Raw genomic sequence first — 26,499 nt, forward strand, 5'->3', positions numbered from 1 at the left:
AGCTGCTTTTGGACATATTAATACAACATGCTGGAAAACTCAGGGTCCAGAGAAATGAAATCAGGTACCCAAATCTCTTGGCCTTCTGCTTAAGTAGTTGTCCTTTTCCTGCAGTAATATTTTGAAGCGAATTCAGTTGCACGTTTACAGAGTGTTTCACTCATGTACACTGGAGAGCACCAGCCCCCGAGGGGTGGCTGCTGTGAGCGAGGCCCTGGGCAGCCATCTGGAGCAGCCAGGGGAGAATAGCAAGTGACCTGCAGCTCCCCAGTGCTTGTCCCCCGGAAAATGTCACCTCGGGGCTGTGCAGGCACATGGCTGCAGCAGGTACCTCCAGGTTTATTGAAGGCCAAGGGATGTCACACCAAGGACATAATGTGACCAGAGTCCCCACCACCACTCAACATCGTGTCGCGTGTGGAGAGAGGCTGTGCTGCCTTTGCTGTCAGTGGCCTGGCTGCATCCAGCCTTATTCCCAGGCCACTGTCTGGCTCTATTACTGTGCTCCTGATCAATTTCAGAGGAAATTGGGTCTTTCATCTGTTTTGGTGATATGACAACAAAGGCTAAGGCTGAGGCTGTTTATGTTGCTCTGTTAGGAGCAAGGTCTCTTTCCTCCCATGGAAATGCTCTGAGTTGAGGCCCAGCTTTACGCAGCTGCTTAATATTAAGCCACTGTGATTTTTAGCAGTTACCAGAGTTTTTGGCATCTGGGCACAGCACAGGTCTCCAAGAGCCACCCCAACAAAAGCTGCTCTACTTGTTGACAGAAAGAGCTGACGACATGTTTATTTTTCAGCAAAAGGCAAACACACATCCATAATCTGTTACTGGTTGTGGACTGTGACTTTCAGAGGTGCATGGTGTGGCAGCCTCTACACCACCGTGTGAACCACGTGTCACCATGTAATCCTCAGACATGGGGACTGGGGCGGTTTGTTTTAGCCTGGCTGAAAGTGTTCGTGCCAGGCTGCAGCAGCTGCCTGCACATCTGTATTCTCTGGGCCTGCGTTGATTTGCAGTGAAAGACAAACATGTAATTGAGTATAGGATGTGTAGTCCTTTTTATTATTATTATTATTATTATAGAGAACTATTCAAATGGAATATGAAGGATAAAAGGGTAATTTCATACCTGAAACAAAAAAAAAAAAATTAGTTATGAGCACTTCTCTTGTTCATGTTTTAGAGCAATAGGTTTGTAAATGACCTGTATTATTGGGTTGCACAGCGAGTCTTTGGGGTTGTTCATGTTTAATGACCTTTTTCAAACCTGAAAGTAGTCAGTACTTCAGTGATCTTTCTTCTTTGTTCCCCACCCTGATCTTTTCTGATACATTAATTCTTGCTTGAAATCAAGTCCGGCAGAACAGGCTGCAGTAGAAAAAGCTACTGTTTAAAGAGTCTGCCAAGAGCTTTGACTCCATTGTGAGCAGAAGCCTGGAACTGCAGTTTTTAAAGTTGTAGACCTTGTATAGATCACAGTAAATCAGTAACTCCACTGAGGATGACAGGATTTAAATCACACCCCCCTACCCCTATAACTGAGATCAAAATTATGGTTTCCAAGTGATTTCTGAAAAATATCCATGTTAAAAAATTCCACAGAAAATGCTTCACAGCTGCTCAGAATTAAAGGAAAGTTAACATTTCCAGCTGCGCTTGGAAATCTCATTTACCTGATTTTGCACCTAACATTCCACTGAACTTAACGAGATGTAAGCTCTCAAGTCATTTAGTTGCTTTTGAAAATTTTACTTAATGACCAGTTCCAGCTTTTCCAAAGTATTTATTTTCATGTATTTCAAAAACTGTTGTTCTGACTCTTCTGTTGTGATTCAGCATTCCTTTGGTCTACTTCACATTAATATACAATAGTACAGATTTCACAGTAAACCTCCTTTACCTTACTAGAAAGAAAAATTAAGTCTTTTGTTGCTTTTGTACCAGTGGAAAACATAAACAGAGGGTCGTAATGTGCTCAGAAGTAAGGGCGGATAAAGAACTGGAGCGGAGGGCCGTGGGAAGACGTTTGGGGTTTTGCTAAGGTTGTGTGCATTGGCGGGGAGTGGGGAGGTGACAGGCAGCGCATCCTTCATCTGACTTGGACTGACAGCGGCCAGCGAGGTCTCCCAGGGGAGACTGCTAAAAAACACAAGAATCAGGTGAAGGGAGAAAGTTTGGTGGAGAAAATAGGCATCTGCAAAGTTAAATATGAATTATAAGTCCTTTAGTGTAATCTCTTGAGATCTTGTGATGACCCAAGCTGTGGAGGATTTGCCCTTGAGCGGCAGAAGAGCGCGAGGCAGGATGAGAGCGGGGGAAGGCTGACTGCAGGGTGGATAAAAGTTCTCAAGTGTGAACAGTTGCAGTAATTACAGCAGAAAAGGAGAAGATTAAATGGTTGACAGTTCAGGGGGAACACAAAGCGTTAATTTCTGTATGATGATGCTGCGAAGAAATGTTACCTCGGGCTTTTGGTAGCGGTAGAATCTTTTTTTGCAGGGACAAGGGCTATGTGTAACAGCGTTTGGTATCTCAGCTCAGGCACTCTGGGTTTTCCTGAAGAAAGAAGTTTGATGTTCACATGTCGGGGTTTCCGCAGCTGTGAGCGCTGGGGCTGCAGCAGTTGTGCCGCTGCACAGCGTGAGAAGGAAAATTGCAGCAGCAGCAGCAGTTTCTGGCCCTCGTTTCCGTGGTGGGTCGCAGAGCACGATCATGGTGTAGCAAACAGCTGTTCCTAGCGTGGTAGGTGGATTGTGACACAGCTCCTCCAGAACCCTATGCCTGTCTGCTTTTCCACCACAACTCACGCCTTGTGCACACATTCATCGTGATGCTTTGTAGGATGGCGAGATGATGACAAGTGTCCCAAGTGGATTGTCCTGTTCCGTACAGGGTGCACGGGCTGTGGTGGAGATGGTGCAGCAGCCCCCAGCTGCCTATCCCACTTAAGTTCAGGAATTTCATTGCAGTGGTTTGTCTTGTTTTCGAGGTTGCCAGCACAAAGCGAAAGGAGCTTCCCAATTTAAACTCAAAAAAACACAAGAAGACGCTCCTTTTTATCACTTCTATCCCAGATGGTCAATGCCAATATGGCAAGTTTACGCGTTTCTCCCTGGACCTCAGATTTGCTGACCTATTTCCAGTTTTAACCTGTGTATGAAACCAGTGGTCCAAACTGTTGTCCTTTTCTCTTCGTAACCTTGTTTTAGGAACTAAATGAGTACATATTTATGAGGCAGGGCCGGAGGGCAGATCGTGGCTCTGTGAAAGTATTGGTGTATTTGTGCGCTGCATTCCAAGACCACGTCCAGTGTCAGTCTTGGTTCATGGGTGAAAATATCCCCTCTCAGTCCAACAGGATATTATGATTCGGGTGAGGAAATGAAAAGTGGATTTAGCTGGAATACTGCATACTACATTTGAGTGAGCTATTTACTCTTCAGGAGACTGAAATATTTTATTATTGGGCAATCAAGTAGAAATAGCACTGCAGAAGTTTAGTTGGGTATGAAATACCCACTCTTACACAGCATTTCTAAACTGTTAGCCAAATGAAAGATAACGACGTTTTTTCCCATACAGTTTTTAAAGGGGCCAGCCTCAGTCTCTGATTCTGAGCAATCTGGGGGTGGTTTTTTTTTGTCTTCAGTGAATAGAAGATGCAGATACATTTTGAAGGCAATTAGGCAGAGTATTTTTATTTTTGCTTACAATAAACTGCAAGCAGAAAACTGCTAGCACGAGGTTGAAGGTTATTTACTAAGATTATATGCCACATGTGATTAATCTCTTACACACTTTTTTTCTTTTATTAGCAAAATTTTAAATTTCCATGGGATCTGTACAGAATTCTAAGGGGTCAGATTACAAGGCTGGAAATAGTTCTCCCTGGTGGCTGTGTGTGCAGAATGTCCTGCATTCATTAGGTGCTTCCTGTGGCTCGGCTGCTCTCAGGTAACCTGCGTCTCTCCTGAAGTCCCTGCGCCGTCCGTACCCTGGTCCCTGCGGCTCAGCACGTCCTGGAGAAGCGTGTGCCTGTCATAAGGCCATTGGCTCCTGCTGTTCTTCAGCAGCATTGCTCTAAAAAGATAACGAATGACATAAAACTGCCAAATAGGTCTGCAGGGAACAAAAGGCCTGTTATTTCCCCAGTGGAAAGGAACACAATGAACATTGCTTTACTTCCTGTACCCCCAGCCGCTGGTGGCAATTGCTGATCGGACTGTCGAGTGCTGCTTTGTCCTGCTGTCCCTGCCACCTTCCTTTTTGCCAGTCACTGTGTGTCTGAAACAGCCCAAACTGTAGAAGATAACCAGGAGAAAACAAATTCAGCCACGCACACACACACATAGAGCAAAGTTCTCAGTGTGGCCTGTCTCCACCAGGCAGGACTGGTCGATATGAGCATGTTCAGAAGGCAAGTAGATCCCCATGTTGTGTGTAACCCAGGATGGGAGGTGGGCAGAGGGAGGAGGAAGAGCAGGATCGCTGTTTTGGAGCGTAGCCCCATGCTTAGGTTAGCTGATGGCGATAGATGAACCAGCACCTTGAACCCGAAGTGATATGTTCTGCCACAAGTTCAATGGAGGCTCAGAGCACCATGGGCTTTGCATGATCTTCTTCACTTAGTTATGGTGTAGCTGTACAGGTGCTGCAGGAAGCTGAGGGGATTGTGGATCAAGGGTTTTGCTCTGCACCATCCGACATCTGCTCAGTTAATTGTTTTCTAAAGGCAATTTAATGATGTCATGCAAGTTGGAAGCCATAATTTTGCTGTCAGCCTTGTCCTGTGTCCTTTTCTCTGGAAACAGGAGAGTGAATCTTCACTGCAAAAGAGATCTCAGTTTTAATTCATCATGTCTGCTATAATAATAGAGGCAGTTTTAAGGTTAGAATGGTGTAGAGACAAGATGATAATTATTGCTTTGAAGGTATTTTGGAGAAAAAGGCAAGAAGAAATTTTCCATTAACATTAGAAACAAACACAGAAGGTGATGAATAAATGCTTCCACTGTGGTATTTCTCCATGATCAAAAGACACTTGCCTAATCCTAACATCTAATTGTCACCTGATTAAAAATGTATGAGATCTCATGAAAATATAAAAGATTGTGTGTAGCAGCATAAGTACTTGATTTAAATGCATAATTAATAGCTTCACTCAGCTTTATGTTGAAATGCAAGACCAACAAGGCATGTATCCAAGAGATGTACTGAAGTTTTTGCACCAAAGCATCTTATTAATGAAACTATGCTGATAACATTTTCACTGTTAGACAGTTGGCTGAAAGGGAAAAAGAAGTTTGAAGCTATCTGTAAATTTGGAGGGGTCTTTGATGTATTTGAGAAGGTAGCGAGTCAGAAAACTTCAAACAATCCCAAAACCCAGGCACATCCATTATTTTAACAATTAACTTTTACTTACCAAGAACGTATTTGGTATGTAAAAACATTTAAAAAGTTGCACATTGATAGTGGTCATAAAGAGTAGAAAATTCTGTGCTTTCTGCTGAGGGCTCTAGTGTGGGTGGAACCACGTCCTGCACCAGAACCCGCCCTGCTCGCGACTCTGTGCAGTCCCTGCCGAGAGCTTGCATGGATTCAGAAAAGACAACGTACAAAGCTTCTGTAGGTTCAAGTGTAAACTACGCATTTATATTATACCCAGTGCACACAGAGAGACGCCGCTGCTTTCTGAGGTTTTGCACTTTTACCATATTAATTCGGTAAAATACTTAGAGTAGGCGTTAATTTTAAGCGTGTAAAAAGTACAGCTTCTCATTGGACCCAAACATATGACTTTGTTAGTTGTAGCTATCTTAAATCTCTGCTTTTGAAGGAATGTTAATCCAATTCACTTTTGTTTGTTTTAAGTATATACCAGATTCAACTGCTTTATTTCAATTTCATAGCACTGAGTTGTTTTCTTTGACCTAATGCTCATAATGACAGCTAAATGTCAGCTTCATTTATATCTTGGCTCAGAATATAAACACAAAAGTATACAAAAAGCAAAATGTTTTGTTACACACTGAGTTATTCTTGCTGTGTGCCTTATGCCAAACAGTTTTGATTCTGCATGCGACTTACAGTCCAAAAGCCATACCGATACACTCTTCTGATTAAATTATTGTCAATATTTTGCATCTAGGGCAGAGAAAACACTGCTGTTAAAATATACGCATACAAAAAAAATTGGAACTTTGTTGAAACGTAATTCCATCAAGAAAAAAAACACGATATTTTTATATAACATTTTGGATATATTTTATGTCAAAACATGATCACCAGTCAAACTAGTGACATCTAAACCGAATACATTATTGTGATTTCTAAAATAAAAAATTGGAACCAAACTAAATTTATTATAGCTCTGCCTTCATTGAACACCATGTGTTGGTGATTTAAACACAACAAAACTCTAGTATTCTTCAAAAGTGTCTACTAAATATAATAAAAAGAATAAAAGAACAATTAACATTTAGTCTGTTACATTAAAAAATTGGATGTACCTATTTCTATTGCCTGTTAGCTTTACCTAAGCCTTTTCAACTACTACAAAAATAAAAAGAAAAAAGAAAACTCATTGTTCAAAGTCAAAAACATTCAAATCAGTTGATACAACATTACAGTACAGTCAGCTAACGTCATCCAAGGTCTCCTGTGCTCAGCGTATGAGTCCGGAGGTTCCAGCCCGAGGTCGATGCAGTTTCAGAACCGTGTTTGCGTTGGGAGATCCCGTGCTCCACCGATGGCTTCAGAAGAATGGGGTTGTGCTACTGTGGGATCCCAGGGTCACCCCAGCCTCTGGTTAATCTTATTCAGCACTGTAGTTAGAACAGCAGTAAGTTTAGCACAATAACTAAAAAAAGAAAAGGGGGGAAAAAATCGGAAGCTAGGTGAAGCTGCCATTTGTGTCAAACAATTGCGATACGCTATACTAAAAAATTCTGAAATATCCACCTGTCCTCACCGCTCTGCCACAAACTAGCAAAGTCAAAAATACAGAAGTCTTCAACTTCTCATTTTTGCAGAATAAAGCAAAAAAGTCTTTGTGCTCCTTACTACCAGAAGCAAAATATCCTCTGAATTACCACATGTAATAGCTTCTGGATGTGTCAACTTGGGTCGGCTTGGTCTCTGCAGAACCATCCTTGTCCTTTTCACTGTCACCTTCCCAGAGATTAATGAGTGGTGGGTAGAGCTCGTTCAGTGGGATTGAAGAGGTCTTTTGCATATATTTTTTCAATGAGTGGTGGTAGTTTTTTCTCTTAAATCTTTTTGCAATATAAACAGAAATGGAGGCGAGGCTGATGACAGCAAACATGGATCCCATTACTGCCGCGAGAGCAGTGCTGGTATCTTGGTCTGAAATATCTAGTGCAAAAGCTGCATTTTTTGTTGTAACATTAACGCAGGATTTCTGTGTTTGCTGATGGATATTTGACACGGTTAGACACACTTCGTAATCCGTAGATGGTTGTAAATGTGTGAGGTTATATTCGTGTACATCAACTGGGACCCTTGCAGTGTACGTAATGTGTGGGTTGTCAATCTTCATAGTGGCCGATGACCACTTTAAATTGGAAGTCATGACATTGGAATTAACTTTCCAAGAAACTAAGATTGAATGAGATTCAGCTTGCTTAACATAGATTTTCAGAACCTGGGTACCGTCCAAAAGCGTTCCGTTCACCCGGATAGTAGCGACCCTCGTGTCAGCCCCTTCTACGTTTTGAGCAACACAGGTGTATCTCCCGGAGTCTTCAACCTGGATGTTGGAGATTTCTAAGGTGCCTTCGCTACTCAGCTTGTACTTGTCAGACAGACTTTCGACAGTCACTTTATTACCCAGAGGAGTGACCCAGTAAATTTCTGGCTCCGGTTCTGCCATGGCCCGACAATCTAAATACACCGTCATGCCAATGTCCAAGTTTAAGTGATTTGGAAAGGTCTCATGAGAGATCATTGGAAGACACTGTTCGTTTGAGTCCTGTGTCAACACTTCCTTCACCTGCTGGCCTCTGTATTCTGGAGGCATAGCACAAAACATGGATAGAGGTTCCATGAAACGGATATTGGTTTTGTTTGAGTTGATCCAGTGAATGACACAGTCGCACCTGAGCGGGTTACTGTGGATACTGATCTCGCGCAGGTTTGGAAGGGATTCCACTGTCTTTTGGTAGACTGCATTCAAGGCGTTGTTGTTCAGCATCAGGCTCTCCAGGGCAGGAACGTTGCGAAATGCCAAGCGATGTATGTAAGACAGCTTTGGATTGTTGGTGGCTTCAAGCTTGGTAAGTTCAGGCAGGTTGTCCAGCGCATACCTATCAACAGAAACGAGTTCTCCCATGTTATTGATTCCAAGCTCTTTCAATCTGAGCATGTTTTTAAAATCACCTTCTTGTATTTTGTGAATCGGATTTTTGTTGAGATCCAGGAATTTTAAATTTGGAACTTTCTCAAGTGCCAGCTGAGGAACTTTTACCAGTTTGTTGTCATAGAAGGAAAGACTTTCAAGACTATCCAAGCCGACCAAGGCATTGCCAGGAATGTCTGTGAGATACATACCTGCCAAAACTAGACTCCTTAAATTTGAGAGTGGTTTGAAGTTCATATCTAATATTCCAATCACTGGATTTTCTCCAATCATGAGAATCTCTAAGTTAGGAGTAGAATCAAACCAACGGCTGTCAATAACCTTTAATTTGTTGGAGTTGAGATGTAATCTCAAAAGATTCTTCAGGCCAGTGAATGCATTTGCAGAAATGCTGCTGATCTGGTTGTGATTTATATACAGCTCCTGAAGATTGCAAAGGTCTTGCAAGCAGTAGTCGGTCATCTCTGTTATCTGGTTTTCCTCCAGGTGCAAAGTAGTAAGTTGAGTGAGATTAGAGAGCCCCACATCTTTGATACTGGTGAAGTTATTTTGTGAAAAATCCAATTCTGTTAAATTAAACAGCTGTTGGAGTTCATCTGTGGTCTTTGCAATGTTGTTGCTCTGTAACAGAAGGACTTGAGTGTCACTGGAAAGATTGCTGGGGATTTTTGTTAATCGAAGGTCATTGCAGTCAACTGTTGTGGCTTCCCTGTATGTTGACTGTGGTGTAAACCAAGGCCTGATTTCACATACACAAAGCTGTGGACATTCGTTACTCTGTACGGAAGACTCAGTTAATGAATTCATTAACAACTCTAGCACCAACTGGCAAACAGTTAAAACAACTCTAAGCTTCGCCATGCTGGTCAGCCAGTGAGTTCAGCTCCTCGGCCCCTTAAAGCAACAGATTGAAAGGGTAGTTCGTTATCAGGCAGAAAACATAAAGCTTAAAGTTTAAGGTGAAAGGCTTGGACATCCAGAAGGTTAAGGATGTTTTTTGGAGTTTAGAGAAGTCTGAAGACTCTCAGCTGCTCCTCTATGTTCCAGAATCTTCTGCAAATCAGTGTCTGAAGATGTTCCTGAAAACAGATTAGGGTACATGTTATGCTCATTTCATATACGGTTCATACATTACTTAAGTTCTTCATCCTTTAAAGAAAAATATGTGAAAACAATCATTATTTTGACATTCATCTCTCTTACGAATATCCTAATCTGGTGTAGTTAAGTCATGTAGGGCTTGGAACTCTGGTCTACACGATAGTTCCCAGGTGAGTGACTGTAACCATGTAGGCAATCATATGAAAATAAAACTTTGGGATACGTTTCAATTTTACTTTGCAGTATTTGGTTGAATGGCTTGAGAAGTGCTGAAGACCGAGGATGTGCTTGTGAATGCAGCGAGGTCTGAAACCCCGGGGCTGTCCCCGGGGCCCAGGCCTCAGGTAGGGCAGATTAAGGCTCAGGAAGATGTTGGTTCAAGCCAAATGCATACAAACTTTGCCAAAATTCTTCTGAGGTAATCAAATTGGTTCCAGATAACAGCTTAGATTTAATCCAGCTAAGCACCAGACAATAACAGTAAATTTGATCAAGTGAATATACTGTCTCTATTTTAGCTGTTTGTACTGCATTCTGCATCATATGTGAATCGTTTACCAAAACTGCAAATTACTGTGTAAACCACACAATGTATATCTTCTTAGCCTGAAGTTAGTCATGCAATAGTATATTTAAATTAACCCAACAGTGTCTAGCGTACCTCAGAAAATCTTTTCTGTCGTGGGTCTTTAAATACATATCAAAGAAAAATCTAAGAGCTTAGTAAAATTTTTCTCATTGTCACTTTATTGAAAAAGTAAACTCTGGGAAACATTTTGTTGTCTTCCAACCTATCACTGCTGCTGTAAAAAGCAAGGATACACATTTTAGAGTTTATGCGTATGTGTAAAAATGTGCAGTTTGGGGCATCTGCTGTTAAATGGCACAGCTGTGGGTCTGCCAGCTCAGAGACACATTTTGCTGATGATGCTGCATGAACTGATTTTCTCGCACTAGCACTTGTGGTGGTGGCTCCTCATGCCTGGCTCTGTTCCTCTTGGCTCGTCGTGCACATTGACATTGGCACATCAAGTCCACCTTTATGGTATTTCACTGTGAAGGTTAAACAGGTTAGTGCATGTGCTCAACAAGCCTTGAATTAAATAAGATAGAAAGCATAAGCAAGCAAGGCATGTGACAAACCCAAATCAGGATTTAAAGAGCAGTCCTCTTGAAATCTGGGGTGACATGAAGCCTCATGCTTTAACGACTGCCATTGAGACTTCTCAAATAGAAGTTTTGTCTTTCTATGTAACTAAAATAAAGTCGTGCTGTATCTGAGACAGAGTACATAACAATGATAAACTCTAATAGCAGAAAGCAGGAAAGAGCATCTTTTTCAATTAGAGCGTAGTGAAACCTCAACCTAGTCAAAGCCCACAAAAGGTATTACTATATAAAGTAATAAAACTAAATACAGCTTTTAAAAATAGTTCTAAAATAGTTATCTAGATAGTGGTGACAGAAAATGCCGTTTATACAATGCTTTTATTTCAAAATCTGATCAGTGTATTAAATAATGAAATTACAGCATTTTATTCTAGATGATGATATAATGCTATAAGTAGAACACACCTAGTAACATTTTTCTTTTGGCATGCTGTTATTTGTTCTGTGGTTGTGTTTTGGAAGAAGGGAAACAGGAATGTCAGCCAGAAAGCATTTGACCCTGTTGAGTTAGATTTTCTCTCTGGTAGCTGAGACTTGAATGAGAGCTGAGAAGACGGTGCTGGAGGGGGATGAAAACAGATGTAGAGCAAACATTCCTTCTCAAATAACTTTCAGCTGGTAGAAGAATTAAATAATACATTAACTGCATTAACAAAAAATCCAAACAGCCCCATAATAGTAAGAAATATATTAACATAGAGTGATGAGGAGCTGAGTTATCCTGACTTTAATGGATGCTTCTCTCAATAAAAATCCATTTGTAGCTGACCCAAACTACACAGTTTTAGGAATATTGATGACATCTGAAGTTTAATTGATTTAATTCCAGATTTTTCACATTCTAGTATTTGCCAGTTAATAATGGAGGCAGTGATTTCAGGCAGTGGCAATTCTGGACAGGAGCTGGAGCTGCCCCTCCACATGGGCCATTCCCCCCAGGCCATGTCTGTGGTCCCACAAGGCACCAAACGGAGCCGCGGCACTGGGGGCAGCTGCCGGCACCGAACCAGACGCCACTACAAGAGGCAGTATCGCTCCAAACATTCCTGCCTTCACAGTCCCTCCTCTTTTTCTAAGTAGATGGAGAGAAAGAAGTCCATGCCTTTTAACACCATGGGCCCTAATGGTGTTTTAGTACTGATTTAGCTCTGATGTAGTTACACGGATCATGTAATACTTTAAAAATGAAACTGCCCAAAAAAGACTTCAAAGCGTCTTTTAAAATATATCGGAGCACATCTAGATTTTGAAAAAACTGAATTTGATCCTTCCTTTGCTGAATATTTATATCCTCTTACTTGCACATTACGTTTATTGTTCATCCTTGGTAAGAAGGCATTTCTGTTTTTATTGAATGGAGTTCTGGGTTTATGATCTCTCTAGCTGTATGATTTTACAAGTTACTAGTGACACTTTCCCTTCTCTAGCTATTTTCTACTGCAAATGGATTTAATTTTCTTTAACTGAAAAATGTTCTTTAGAAATGACCTGCACATTACTATCTCCAATCTCCTCCAGCCCAGGGCAGCTTGGATGAAGCTATAAATGAAAATTCAGTGTAATCAAAAAGTAAATTCTGATCGGTTCCACGTGCCCCAGTCCATTTTAGTGTGGTGCTTATTGGAATGGCAGCCTAGAGGCCACAGCAGGAGGGAAAAGTCATGGACTTTTGCTTTTGCTGCTGCTTATGCTCTAAACCCCCATCCATCGTTCTGATAAAAACCACAAGCAGCTGTTATCAGTGAAAAAGTGCACTGCAGTTTTTTATGTAACCAAATAGCAATAGCTGCTTTTGTTCTGCCATTTATATCTGTATATGATATGCTTGACCATCTCAGCTCTCCCGTTTCTAAGAAGCAGCTGCCAGCCCTGGGTGGTCACCGACTGCCCCTTTGCCTTGGACGTCTCAGCTTTCCAGTCTTTGCAGCATCGTCAGGACTGGTCTCAGACTCCTCTGTGATGTTTAGTGTCCAAAGGAATAAAATAACACAGTGTTTTTCACTGAAAGACTATGTTTCTTGAACGTTAGACTCAGGATCTGAAGTCCTATCTAGAATTATAATCACATTTTTCCAAATAAAAACTAGGCAAGATTTGCATGTAGGATTTTTTTTTTTTGTGGTGGATGAATAGGTTTTGAAAAGAAAATTTGTGACAGTATGCAGTTCCAAATTGCCACCCATGAATAATCACCAAGCCCATGTGGATAAACCAGGGGTGGCTCCTGGGAAAGTTCCCAACTCTCACTGGAATCAGTGAGACTGAATTGAGAAGAGTTTGTGTGTGCCCCTTTCCTGCTAGACATCTCAGCATTTTGCCCAGTGAGATCCTCTCTGTAAATAAGGTGGTTGTTTTGTTTTTTAAATATCTTTTCTCTAATATAAACCTAATGCAGTATGTCCCTGGTTAGCTGAGTGCTGTCCAAGCAAAAGACAAGCCCAGGGAATGTTGCTTAGAGAAACTCCAGTTCAGAACACGGTCAGAGCAGTAGCCGTGGGCCTTTTTGATTAAGGCAGAATATCAGTTCGCAAAACCTCTGTTAGGACAGAGTCATATGACAAAACCTTTTTTTTCCCCCCTGGCAATGGTATTTAATATGGGTCATGTGATTGATGGCACTTCTAATTCGTGTTACAAATACTGTGTGAGGAAACTTCCCCTAAACAGTAAAAGGGGTATTATACCTTCTTTTGGGAGATACTGAGTTTCGAAAGGAGAGGTTTTAGCATTCTCTGCCTTCCCACTCATTTATTAAATTCCTATTTTCTAGTGTATCAAACCACCAGAACAGTTATAATAGCTGTTAACTTGATATCAACAGAAATAATGGTTAACTCTATAGGAGAGACATGGAGGGAATAACTTTACTAGGGCTTAAATAAATGCATTTTCCATAGCACCTCTCAGCACCCACTGTGTGAAGAAACCACATTTCTGTGTACAAGCAGAATGCAGCGGCTGTCTGGGATACCAGCTTGTTCATCTTTCTTGTGGGCAGAAAATGGGATTATCGTTCCTGTGTCTCCCGTTCTGGAAATGCAGCAGGAAGGTTTGTACGAGCCTTCTTTTTCTGGCTAGATTTTGAACACTCTTAAATATTGAGTATTTGTTTGGCCCAAGAAATAGTGATGGTGAGTGTTTGGTTATGGAGCAGAAGATCTTTCATTTCAGCTTTCCTGGGGGGTGGACAGAGGTTTGTGCTGGCAGCCGCAGCCTTGCTCGTGGCTGTTAAGTGTCTGTCTGGTTGTTCGGGTGATCCAAGGAGCAAGTACATTTAAGTCCACAATGCACTAAGAGGAGAATATGAAAGGACAATTGGGAAATAATCTGTTCATCAAAAGTTTTCATAGTTAACTTGCCAACTAGAAAAAAAAGAGGTATTAAACATTTTTTCATGGTAATAAGAAGATAAAGTGTTGTCACTTCCTTGCCAGTTGTATTGATGGCCACTATTTGGATGTCTGTTTTGAAAGAGTGATAGTACCACAGAAAATCTTCTCTCTCCACAGTTAAGTGGTTCATTCTTGCAAATTTTCTTTTATTTTGCAAGTTGTATCAGCACAGATTTTGGTTGGCAGCTGTACATACTAAATGTGCCTAGGTAAGAGTTTGAGGGATCAGATACATGAAGAAAATTACCTCCAGCTAAGACAAGCAATTTATTTTGCGCTTGCTGTGAGCCAGAAGCACACACTGATCCCCGGTACCTCCCCATCTCTCCACAGAAACATTTTCCTATATTGCGCCTAAGCAGTGGAGCTAGTCTTTCGGAAAATTGCATGTTGTGCTAATGTTCTGCTAATGACTCGTGCAGCTTTCTTGTTTCCCCATCATCGTTTGTGAAACTACTGCCATATAAACATGCTCTGTTGTCAGCCAGTTTGGGAAAACGTGGCCTGAGCTTCTGCATCCTGGATTCTGGTGGGTTTTAGGAAAATGTACATTAGACAGACCCAGCCCAGGGACCTGTAGCATGCGGCAGTGACAGAGCGTGAGTGCCAAGGCCTAAGAACCAGCGAGGCCGCAGCTGGGACACAGCGATCAATACAAAGCGTTAGCGTGTAGTCAGGGAAAGGAAGAGCTTGTTCAGACAGGGGACACCAAAGGACATTGGCTTGGCTGGTCTGACAGAGATGGAGCCTGCGTAGCCACTGGTGCTACAAACGAGACTGGAGATGAACCGGCCTGTTGTGAGCAGAAGTTGAGTTCGTTACGCTCAGGTTAAGACAGCTTGACAAGCTTAAGGATCAAATATTGTGTGTCTGATGGAGGTAACAAGGGACGTGCCTGGCTTTGAGCTTCAGCAGGGCCTTCGCAGTGCTATAGCCACCCATCTTCTGTAGAGAAAAACGGAGCCATTGGTTCCAACAAGAACCTTTGCTAGTGCTTTAGGAGAGAAAGGCATTTCAGTACTGCTGCCTGAATATGGACGTGCACCCGCCGCCTCACACGAGTGAGCACAACACAAAACCTGGTCTAAAATGTTGTGTTAATAAAAGCAGGGCTTACTCCAGGCAAGAGCATCAGTGACCTCATACACCCTAGAGAAAGAGGCTGGACTTGGACTTTGAGTTTAATAACCAGGATATTTACAGCAAACGTACGGAATGGGCTCCTTTCCCAGGAATCAGATTTAGCAGTGCAATCCTGTCTATTTAGAAAAATATTGAGGAATCATGACTGATAGTAAGCCTTTTATACTGAGGTTTTTAAAGTCTCCAATGTCATCAGGAAATAAGCTATTTACAAACTGAATTGTGTAAAATACAGAAAAGTCAAGATGAAAATGACGTGAGTCAGTTGAAAGAACATACCAGAATCTGGAAATTGGAGCTTGTTATTAAAAGCAAAGACAAAAGCAAGGGCCTGTAGGACATGTAATAATGCTATAAAGCTTTAAAACACATCCTCAGGGATTTATAATATTTAATGTTTGGGGTTTTTTTTCCCCCTGCAAATAATGCCTACTTCTTTTTGTTGATACACACTTTCAATCAAAATAAAGTCAGTGTTTAATTTTAGGGAAAGCTCTGGTGAGAAGGCGATTTGCTGTATTTCAAGACAACCTTAGCATGCTTTATCTGTGTTCTTTTGAAAAATACTAGTCTTATCTCCACAGAAGAAATGCGAAGAACATCCTATTCTGCACTATTCATCCTATTCTGCACTGCAGAAACAGCATATTATATCTTTAAAATTTGTAATTTATTGGGGTTTATTCTTTAGATTTGCATCTGATACAATGTTTTTCATTAAAATATTGAAGTAAATTGGAGGAGAGAGAAAAATTATTTTCATTCACACCCCAATCTTGAGTACAAGGGGCTGGATACCCTGCAGGGTATATGTACTGTATATTGACGGCCCATCAAATCAACCATGGAATTGCAACCCAGCTTCTGTCATCTGTTTGAAAATCTCTTACAAATTACCATTAACAAGTCATATTAGAAACATCAGGAATAATAAGTGCTTTCCAAACAGCGGGTTGTCAAATTACACAGTCTGTTTTTTTTTTATTCTAGAAGAAATATTTCTTTAGGAAAGAAAAAACTCAAAATGATTTAAAAGCCTTGAAAACCTGAAAGGCAAGATATGTTTGTACAGTAGTAATATTCTTACATTAGAAACCCAACTTAACTGCTTCCTTACTATATCTGTTTTCCTAAAATAGATTCATCTTAGGACAATATGGGCTGTTCTTTTATTGCCCATGACTCTAGTTTTCATGTCCCGCTACACAGGGTCTGCCCTGTTCAAGATGAAGACGGTAGTAAAGCTTTTATTTCATTCAATGGAGAAGAACCATATCTGTGATTATTAACTTCATTCCATATAATTACCAGATAAAATTATTTGACTAGATCAGCTTTCCTGACAGCCAACCCAGTAACTTCCACTGCCAGGTTCGGAGCCACTTTCAGCACCTTCCTGCCAGCCCTTCCCTCTGCACCGGGGAAATTCGTCCATTTCCACCTGCACATGCTGTAACGCATGGATATTTTAAAATGCAAGGGAGGATTTAAAACTAATTGCTTTTAGCTTGTACAGTGTCTAAAATTTACAGAGCATAACTAATTTCGGAAGACCTGTTTCAACTACTTTTTGCATTTAGTGTATCTGCTGGCAGAGGAATGAAAGAGGACCAAGACTAGAGAAATACTGCTTCATCTTCTAATCATATTTAAAGAACAGAAATGGAATTCAGTCTTGGCATACCTGGGATCTCAGAACCACATGGAAGGATCTGAGCATCTTGTTACCTGTGGGGGCACCTGCCCCATGAGGATTTCATACTAGAACTCAGATAATCTCTGCTTCTTACTATCTATCAAAATCAGTATAGTTCAAATACATTTAAAAATAAAAGAGGAACAAGGGCATTAAGAGATTGGGTTGGATTTTGGAGTAGAATTTCTATTTGGGTTGTTTTTTTTTTGTCTACTTTGAAAGCCAAGGCACCTTGGCTAGTAGAAATGGTTTTAATAATCATGAAGTAAGGAGTACGTGAGAAATATTTTTAACCATGACAAATGTGGATGCCAGAAGTCCACAGGATTTTGATGAAACAACAAAATCTTCTCTTTTTGCTGACTGGGTTTTTGGCAGTGTGATTATTTTGCTTCCTACACAGTTCTAGATCAAACTCCAGTTTTATGAGTCATTCAGGATCCCCCACAGTTGGGAAAGACCCCAGCGTGTAAGTAGTTGTTACTACAAAAAAAGGATGCCAAAACATCCTGTGCTAGAAATGGTAGCCAATAAATACAAACTGAGTCAGTATCTGAGTATATGTTTATAAAATCAACATAATAGTGCAGGCTGTAAGAAATGCATAAGACTTGTTATTAAAAAATATATGTACATCTGTATGTGAATGAAATACGCCAGCCATCTATAGCGTCAGTTGTTTATCTTCAAGCAAGTGCTTGTTAACACTATGTTGATGATTCAATTTCCTGTGGCTGTACTATGTTTAGTTTTCAATTATTAGTGATTTAGTATTAAACTGTATTTTACTGTTAGCCTACATCTATATCTACGCAGTTGATACATGTAGTGTGCTTACACAGACTTCAGGCCTTAGAATAAAATAGACTTTTACTGATTTTTTTCTTTCAAGGACTCATATGCTTGCAAGATCAAATTCTCTCTTTATGAGCTATATTTACATATAAAATAAAACCATGCTTTGAATTGACTGATGTGGAGACACCTTACTGTTCACTCAAGACTGTGAACACACTGTTGAGAAAATACATTGACTTATCATGGGAGGTGCTGAGATCTAATGTAAAGGCTGTTAGCACCAAGACAAAGATTTGGAACTCAACTGATTCGAGAGGGGATAGAAATAATTTCTTTAAGTGGCCCCAGGTTTGGGTTTGTACTTCTGTGAGCCAAGACTTTACTCTGATCTCAGAAAAAAGTTGTTTTCTCTCTCATTAGCTGTATTACATGTCCCTCCTCCACCCCTTTTCACAAGTCTTGCCACCCTTTCGAATGGGCTCCTGTTTCGTGCAGAAAACGGATCACAATCTTGCTTTGAGAAGTTCGCAAGATGAAGAGAGAGAGAAAAGACCTCATATTTAATGTATTTGTACGTTTAAGAATAGACCTATAAATTGTTGCTTTAGCTTTAGTCCTCAGTCTTGTCATGGCAAAGTCAGCAGCTTTTCCACAGATGGGTTTATTTCACAAGTGCTTGCAAAATACAGAGGTACTAAAAGTGCTGCCTATTGCAAAAAGCATATAAGTTATTTCTCTCAAAATCTGAAGTTATTGATGCTTTTAAGTGAAGTCTTTGCCTAATTAATTCAGGCACAATAATGTTTAATTTGTATATATGCTAGACATGTTTTACTTAAGGGGGGAAGATAAAGGAAAACATACTTGCCAATGAACTTATAAAGAACACATATCTGGTTTTACTCGGTGCCTTATACAATGATGAAACTATTTAAAAGTCCTGTTTTCACACAGCTATTTAAAAACTCTTCTTTTTGTAACTGGTTCACTTAATTGGTTGTTCATCTATGGGTAAGATAAGTTATTTTTGCAATGCATTTATCAGTCATGGCAATGCCTATGATGAGTGGTGGATCTGCGTAACTATCAATATTTACTCTATTTCTGTTAGAGTGATTGATCATTTGTAATTTAAAAATTTAGCAAGGCCAGTGAGCAGCTCATCTGCATCCTAGTAATTATATGCAGCACATTAACAAGGTATGCATTTATTAGGCATTTTTGGACTCACGTAATCAAATAAATCACATGATGCATGAAACAACAGAAAATGTAGGATTCATTATATCAGTGATAAACAAACACCTTCAAATTACAAAAAGACAATCCAAGCTTTGATTGATCTCTTTTGAGAAAATAAAATGCTATTCTACCAAATCTTGAACACGCTCAGTAATTCTCTCTGAACAACTTGTATGAGTTTCTGAGATGTTACTGAGCCTGGAACTACAGCAAAGCTGGGCTGGGTCTGGGGGGTTTGCCTGCCCAGGACCGGACCCCGTGTAGCACCGGTCGTGCTGCTGCGGATTTCAGTGTGAATCCAATGGCACATAAAGACAAACTCCCAAGATTGCGTGACTCAAGTTACATTGACTATACAGAAGTAGTTATAAATTAAATAAAATTAAGCATTGAGGACTATATATCAGGCGGCAATACAGAGGAGAAACCCAGGGAATATTTCCTGTGAACTGAAACAGCCTCTTGTCTTCTCCAAACCATTAGTGTTATCTTTAAAATTGACTGATAAAATAAGGACTAGTGACCTCTGGTGAAATACAGTGGAAGAGACAAAGACAGCACTGACAGAGATCTGGGTTAACTGCATTGTCAGCAGTGGAGTTTCTGCAGGTTTGGAAAGTGTTTGTTGAACACAGGAGAATCTGCTTTTCGTCTCAGCTTTAACCTTATCGTGCCTTTGGTGTTGAACATGTGTATAAGAAAACAGAACTTGGTATTTCTGGCGGACAATATTTAATGCACGCACAAGGAGTGTCAAATGGATGTGCCAGCCACATCCCTACAAAAGTGTCCCCTGTCCCAGTGTCAGCTCTGCCACGTTTCAGTCCTGCACTTGACTTTCAGACCTCCTCCTTGTCTACAAACGCAACTCCTGAGATGAAGCGAGTGACTCCCAGCTGACAGTGCTGGTCTCAGAAGCGGGACATGCCTGGCCAGGCGTGGAGGGCCACTGGGACCTCCCCACTGCAGGGACACCAGCACTGTCCGGCTGGGACTCAGACTGCCGGCAGGATGGGGCAGCGATGGCTCCCACCCACCGCAGTGCAGAAACAAGCTGGTGGGTAGATCCTGCTCTAATCCTGCTCCCAGAGTGTCAGGGTGTGAAGAGCAGCACCTGCCCTCCCCCCTGCCTGGGGTTTTGCTCCCTTCCGATGCAAGAAGAGCCCCCTCAGCACAACCCACCCGTGTGTTACCCACCCACCTCCTTCCCGGCCCTGCGGGACATGGTGAGGGGCTGGGGGAGTTACCCAAGCATTGTATCTGGCCAGAGGCAAACCCTGCCAAATACGGCCAGGGGTTTGCTTCAGAAAGCAGTTGGGACTCCTGCTCTAATCAAAGTTGGCAGATGCATAAATTGCTGGATTCACCAGTTTGTTAAATTAAATACCTGGAAATTAGAAGCTGACAATCTCTGAAGTTTCTAAATAAAACCCATAAGTAATCTTTGCCTCCAGTGTAACATGGACCGCTTCGGTTTGCAAAGCGGCCGGGAAAATACTGTCCTGTGTTACCACAGAGGACTCAAGGGCGGCACCTTAGAGGAGAGAATTATGTCACAAGAGCACTGCACCTGATAAAATAAGGGAAAGCACTGTTTCTCTACGGCACTGTTATAACTTCTGTGCATTCTCAATACAGCATCCTGTTAAATATTTCAAGACTGTTACTTACAATTGCTTTGCCCTTTCTTTAAGTTAAAGAAAAAGAAAAAAGCAATAGGTACCTACACTATTTCAAATACTTGATCTTTAGAAACTGTGCTCCAGGTAAAAACATAGTCCTGTTCCTTTGATAATTCAGCTGTCTGGAAAGTCAAGAAAATGCTGGCTTATATCACCAAATTAAGATCTTATGAATTACAAGGTGACGTTATAAAAACATTTTGCAGTAGAATTTAAGAGCAGAGACTTAATTCTCTTCCCACTGATGCCAAAGACTTCTGCCGTCTTCAATGGGAGGAGAATTAGGCCAATACAAAATAGGCCAATCCAGTATTTTCCTTCAGTGCCATATGTGGAAAAATGAAAGACACCTTCCAGATCATAAAAAACAAAATGTGTATAAAGTTGCAGGGCTTTAAGCAGCAATGAATAAGAGAACATGGTTTAGAAGAACTTTTAATCTGGGTACCTCTTAAACATGTATGGTGACATGTTCTCTTCCTGACCTTCTGAAGTCTGTTAGTGGAGGACTGAAATACTCAGCTAGAGGAAAAGATTGAGACCAGGAAAATCCACTGCCTAACTCAAGCACATCCTCAGTAGAGCGCTTCTTATCAAAGTAGCCCTTTGATTTCTCTTTGCAGAATTTAAGCACTCCGTTAAAAACACACCATTATTTACTGGTATGGTTTATGACATACCAACAAAATCGGTTTCTAAGACAACTCCATGATTTTCTTTACTCTTGCCTGTCTTTCTTCCCATAGCGGGTGCATATTAAGAGACAGACCTGAGCATGGGCATCTTTTTCAGTGGGATTTCTTGGGTTTCTGCAGAAGCCCCTGATGGAGCAGGCGTGGGGGGGCTGGTCCCATCCTGCCTCTGCTCCCCAGGGACCCGACAGGCATTGCCAACCCACCTCACACAGCTGGGGAAGAACCTTTTCAGCTCCAAAGTTGTGTTGTGCGTAGACCTTGCTGTGCCACAGATTATTTTTAAGAAAGATGCGTTTTGTGTCTGCCATAGCATTTAAGGCCTGATCCTGCAAATTCCCTCTTGACTGGAACCTGTCAGTCACGATTCCTGGGAGCACCACATGTCTCCCAGGATGGTATTTCCAGAGGGGAGGAGATGTAAAAATCAGTTGGCACAAGGCTGAAATGCAGGTTCCCTGGCAATTAGCATTATATAACGAGATAGGAGGAAAAATGGATTTATGTACTTCCAAAAACTTTACATAGATTTTCTTCAGTTCAGTGTCTACAAAATGTCTGCCAGGAAAAAATCTGGAGCTTGGCAGGATGAAGCCTCACACGTGTATTGTTCATGTAACTATGGTAACCTACAAATGCCACCAGTGTTTCCATTTCATACACAAATGAGGGGACAGCTGTGGCGACCACATGTCTGCCAATGGAATAATATATGTGAACTAGGATGGCTTGGTCAGAAAATTACAACTCATTTATATTAATCAGGGCTTCAAAGAACAGACACCTCTGTAGTTACAAAGTGCAGAGTAAAAGCAAGTGATTTTTATTTCTGAAAATGTTTGGCTCTTCAGTAAACATTTTCAGCATCTTGCTACTTTGCTGGTTGGAAAAAACAAAACAAAACACACACAGAAATGTTAACAACCAGTGCTCTTCTATATATTTCACTTAACCTTTTTACTTTGTCTTTTTCTGATGCCTGATCCTAGTCTGAGCCTGACACAAAGCCCGACCTGGGACCAGGCGAGCGCCAAGGCGTTCGCCGGAGGAGGCAGCAGTTCCAAAAGGTGGTGTGGTACAGAGCTGTAAACCATCTACCAAAGTGAAAACACCTTTTTTTTTTTACTCCTTAATATCATTAACGGAAATAAAAGCTTCAAAACAATTCATACAGGAAATTTAAAACAATAATAATTTAAATGAACTTGGAATTTATATCATCCCTAACAACAAAAAGTCTGCAGACTTCATAATGCAAATAAATTACCTTTTCAGTGAATATTAAACTATGCAAGCTGCAGTACCACTAATACTTGACGGGGGTTATGATTCATCCAAGGTGCTTTAAGTGTCCCTACAAAAAATAATAATAATCCTGAGCGGGTGGCTGCGCCTGCCTTGGCAGCCGGAGCCGCTGACAGACGGATGCAGCAGGAGCCCAGCACGCCGATTAGCAAAAGTTTTCGCTGGGCTCTGCGGTGCCACGGTGCCGTGTCGGAGTCAGACAAAAGGCTGCAGCATCAGCTCCGCGTGGGCTGCGCCTCCGCGCTGCCAATCCCAGCGCAGGTAGTACTCCTTAAATACCATGGGGTACTTCACGTTTATTTATGATATGACGATGAAAGGTTTAACTAATGCTTATTTAAATGATCACATTTTCTCCGTGAGCTGGAATCAAAGGCACATATGACTGGTTTTAGAGCAGGGCTTCCTAGCCTCCACGCTGGATCTGTGCCTACACCACTGTCTGAGTTGGATGTACTCAGCATTGTTCACATAAATAAAGAAAGGCCTTTCACAGTAAACATTTTAAAGTTTTTAGCTTATCATAATCTATGCAACTTGACACAAAAATGTATTTCCTTTAATAATCAGTAGTTTATTCATATCTGTTCTAGGTAAATGGAGAATACTTCACAGTCATCATAGTAACCGGTCTATTAAAGTCCAAAATGCCTAATAGGATATATAATTTTATAGGGACTACATAAGATTTTATTCAGATAACTTTTTAACTGTCGAGGCAAAAGTTACACTTTAGCTTTCACAAAGCCCAGGTCTCACTCTTTTTGGGCCATGGTGTGACACCACGGTGGGACAAGAGGATAGAAAGGATGAGAAGGATGAGGAAGATGCTCGGGTACCATCTGTTCGCCCTGGCTGCAGAGGCAGAGCAGGTGAAGAACCCAAAGCCTGATTGAATATAACAAATCCTCTACTCTGAACTACTTTATTGCCCTGGAAGCTTTGTGCATTGGTTTTCTTTCTCTCAGCATGTCTGTCTTTTAGATTAAATTAAATTCCAGCTTGCAGGACTTTGGGACATACTTGGGTAGGACCCTCATACAGCAGTCGGGACTGATGTACGATGTGACTTGGGTCATTTGAAGCGTCTGTGAGATCCTCATGGACATCTGCATTATTCTCAATGAAAGGTTTATAGTCTTGTTCAGAAATATCAAGTTTGTTTTATACGGATCCTGTAAGTCTGTAGGGAAAAGACTTAAACGTTCACAAACTAGTTTTTATTGCAGAAATTCATTACTTGAGAGCTATCACAGAGCTCCAGGATAAAAATACAAGCACCCTGTGCGTGATCTCTCGCCTTTGGACAACATTATTTTCTACTTTGAATTTGATTCTGTTACTTTTCCTTCCATCGCCTAGTGGGAAAAACGCACCGAACCAGCACTAAATAACTTACGGAAAGATGTAAAATAGCAGGCCAACATCTGTTGTGTTCCCCCCGGTAAGCCCGAGCCCCCGGCACAATGGGCGCTCTCTCCCCTCTCTCAAAGGGGCTTTACGAGGCGGGGGGGCCGCTCAATGGCCCCTTTGACAGCAGCAGCCCCCGGCAAAAGGGAGGCGAGTGGGGCCGGTCGCCCTTTGTCCGCCCGGGTGGGCCGGACCACGGCCCCGCGTATCTTTTAGGGCAACCGACTTCTAAAAAGATAAACCCAAATCCAGCCGCCGGTGCAGAGGGGAGCCGCGAAAGCCCCTCTGCCGCACAGCATCCCTGCCACACGCCGAGTTTTAAATGCCACCAAACGGCAGGAGCAGAGGTGCGAAGCGGCCGCTCCCCCAGCATCGCCCCGCCAACAATGCCTTTGGCCCCGGGAAGAAGGTGGCGAAGCCGCCGGTCCCGGGCAGCCCCGCTCACACTGCGCCTTTATGCCGTTTTCTTAAGGGCTATTGTTACACTGAAGACTCCTTGTCTTTTCCCATTCCCCCGTGTGAATGGATGAGGCAAGACATCTGCCAGGATACGCTCCCATTCGCATGCAAATCGGCGGTCGGGGACACCGGCAGCTCTGCCGCACAGGCGGCACCGGCTCCGCTCCCCGCCCGCGCTGCCCCCGCCGCAGGTAACGGCCGCCCCCCGGGACACCGGGCCCCGCGGTCCGCAAAAAAAGCGCCAGTAATTAACAGCAAAACTGCACGAGGGGAAAGCAGGAGCGATGCTGCAGCTTCCGCTGCTCCGCGCAAACACCGAATCCACCGTCCCCATCGCCCGGCGAGGCGACACGGCCCCTGCCCCGGGGTGGTGGTTCTCCGTCCGCACGGGAACCGTCGCTGCCCACTGGAACTTCCCCGGCAGCGGCCGGGGGGCGCCGGCTCCCCCGGGGGCGCGACCACTACCGCAAACTTTCCTCCCTCACGGCCCCGGTCGGGGCGGGCCGGGCCCCCGGGGACCCCCGCCGGACCGCACGGAACCGCGGCGGCCCGGAGCGGAGCGTCCCGCGGGGCACCCGCAGGCGCGGCTCCTTCCCTCCCCCAGCTCGGCGGCGGCACTTACCGGCGGCCGGGGCTCGCTGCCCGTGCACCCGCCGCTCTGCCCCGGGGCTGCCCGCGGCGGCCGCTGCGCGGGGGGCGGCACATCCGTTACTGCTGCCGCGGTTCCACCGCGCCGGGCTGCGGCGGCTTGAAAAAGGGGTGTGGGGGGGGCGGGATCGATCCCTCCCTCCTCTAGGAAAGGAGGAGCGGCGGGGGGATGCGGTGCCGCTGTCCGCCGGTGTCCGCCGCCCGCTCTGTGCCGCCGCCGGCGCGCACCTGGGTAGGCGCCGCCGGTCAGCTGACGGGCTGCGCCCCCATTGGCCGCCCGCCACCATCTGCGCGGGGCGTGGCGGGGGCGGGGCATGGGGGCGGGGTCTCGGACCTGCCCCGCGGGGCGGTGGCGGCTCCGTGAGTGTGGGCTCCTGTGTTGCTAATTAATCATCGTTAGGTTTCAGAGTTAACAGCGCAGGGTTTGGCAAACGGTAACTGCTGTACTGCGGTCGCTCGCTGTGCCCTGAGGCTAAAGCGCAGGGTATTGCCAACTGAGACGTTTACAGAGAGGGGAATTTTTCCCATAGGTGAGTAAAGCGGCATTACTTGCTGAAATTACATTTGCGTATCCGCTATGACTCGTTGAGTGAGAGCTTGCTGAATTAGTTTAGAGGAAAAAAAGACTGACTTCAACTCTCAGAGTCATTTAACCCCCAAACACAAGGATTTAAAGCTGTCCATGTAAGCACTTGGATGTGTTCAGCTTCCTATTCACTCCTGGTTTTCTGTCTTGTCTCTTTTTTCAGTTATCTTAGTCTGGAGTTACTGACTTGCACATTTCCCTATGTTTTCTTGTCCTGACCTCGGTCTTTACCCGCTTTCCTGGCCAGGTTCCCCGGGTGTGCTGAGTTTTGGGTTTCTGCAGGTGAGCGTCAGAGTTTCTCCAGCCTAAAGCTGCCAGTGTTGCCTTCAGGGGCTTCCCTCAGGTACTGCAGTACAGCGCTCGCACAGTCACGCAGGGGTGTGATGCCTGTGGAAATGAGAGTGCTCCAAGTACATATCCTGTGTCTGAAGCCTCGTGTCAGATCTTAAGAACAATTATTCTGTGTTAGACAAAGGGGTTTCTGGCTGGACTTGATGCCAGTGGCCTGCTGAAGTTTTGGCAGTGGTATAAGTCAGCATTTCTTCATAACCTTTAAATCTTTGTTTTCTCTTTTTTTATTATTTACTGAAGGGAAGGGTGTTGTGGGAGGATCCTGTACCCATCTCTTGTGCCCTTTATTAGCATAAGACCATGAGGATTCTGCTTACCTCAAAAGAGAGCCCTATTGCTTTTCTTGACAAACGCCCCAACAAAGCAAACAGCCTACAAGTACAGGGGATCATTTTCAACCCCTGTGCCCTGCACAAAGCTGTTGCAATCACATAAGCA

At 43.0% G+C, this 26,499-nt stretch overlaps 2 protein-coding genes across 5 annotated transcripts in view; one reads left to right on the plus strand and one right to left on the minus strand.

Moving 5' to 3' along the window:
* LOC110365253 (uncharacterized) overlaps positions 1-26,499 on the plus strand; it is a 258,208-nt gene that overhangs the window by 120,845 nt on the left and 110,864 nt on the right. The window lies entirely within an intron of this gene.
* LRRN1 (leucine rich repeat neuronal 1) lies at positions 1,041-25,369 on the minus strand. Of its 2 annotated transcripts, XM_065074582.1 has the most exons (3): positions 25,099-25,369; positions 11,063-11,216; positions 1,041-9,465 (listed from the first exon to the last, which is right to left on the minus strand). In XM_065074582.1, exon 3 carries the CDS (start codon positions 9,245-9,247, stop codon positions 7,097-7,099), a length of 2,151 nt encoding a protein of 716 aa, XP_064930654.1. In that variant the 5' UTR covers positions 9,248-9,465; positions 11,063-11,216; positions 25,099-25,369; the 3' UTR covers positions 1,041-7,096. The 2 variants fall into 2 exon arrangements, with proteins under 2 accessions (XP_064930654.1, XP_064930653.1); XM_065074581.1 differs by lacking the exon at positions 11,063-11,216 and having other exon boundaries at positions 25,099-25,368.

The sequence above is a fragment of the Columba livia genome, chromosome 10 (genome assembly GCF_036013475.1).
Source record: "Columba livia isolate bColLiv1 breed racing homer chromosome 10, bColLiv1.pat.W.v2, whole genome shotgun sequence".
Classification (NCBI taxonomy): Eukaryota; Metazoa; Chordata; class Aves; order Columbiformes; family Columbidae; genus Columba; species Columba livia.

Bases quoted from the DNA above. Each gene is read 5' to 3' on its own strand.
- LRRN1 (XM_065074582.1), bottom strand. From the start codon at position 9,247: ATGGCGAAGCTTAGAGTTGTTTTAACTGTTTGCCAGTTGGTGCTAGAG.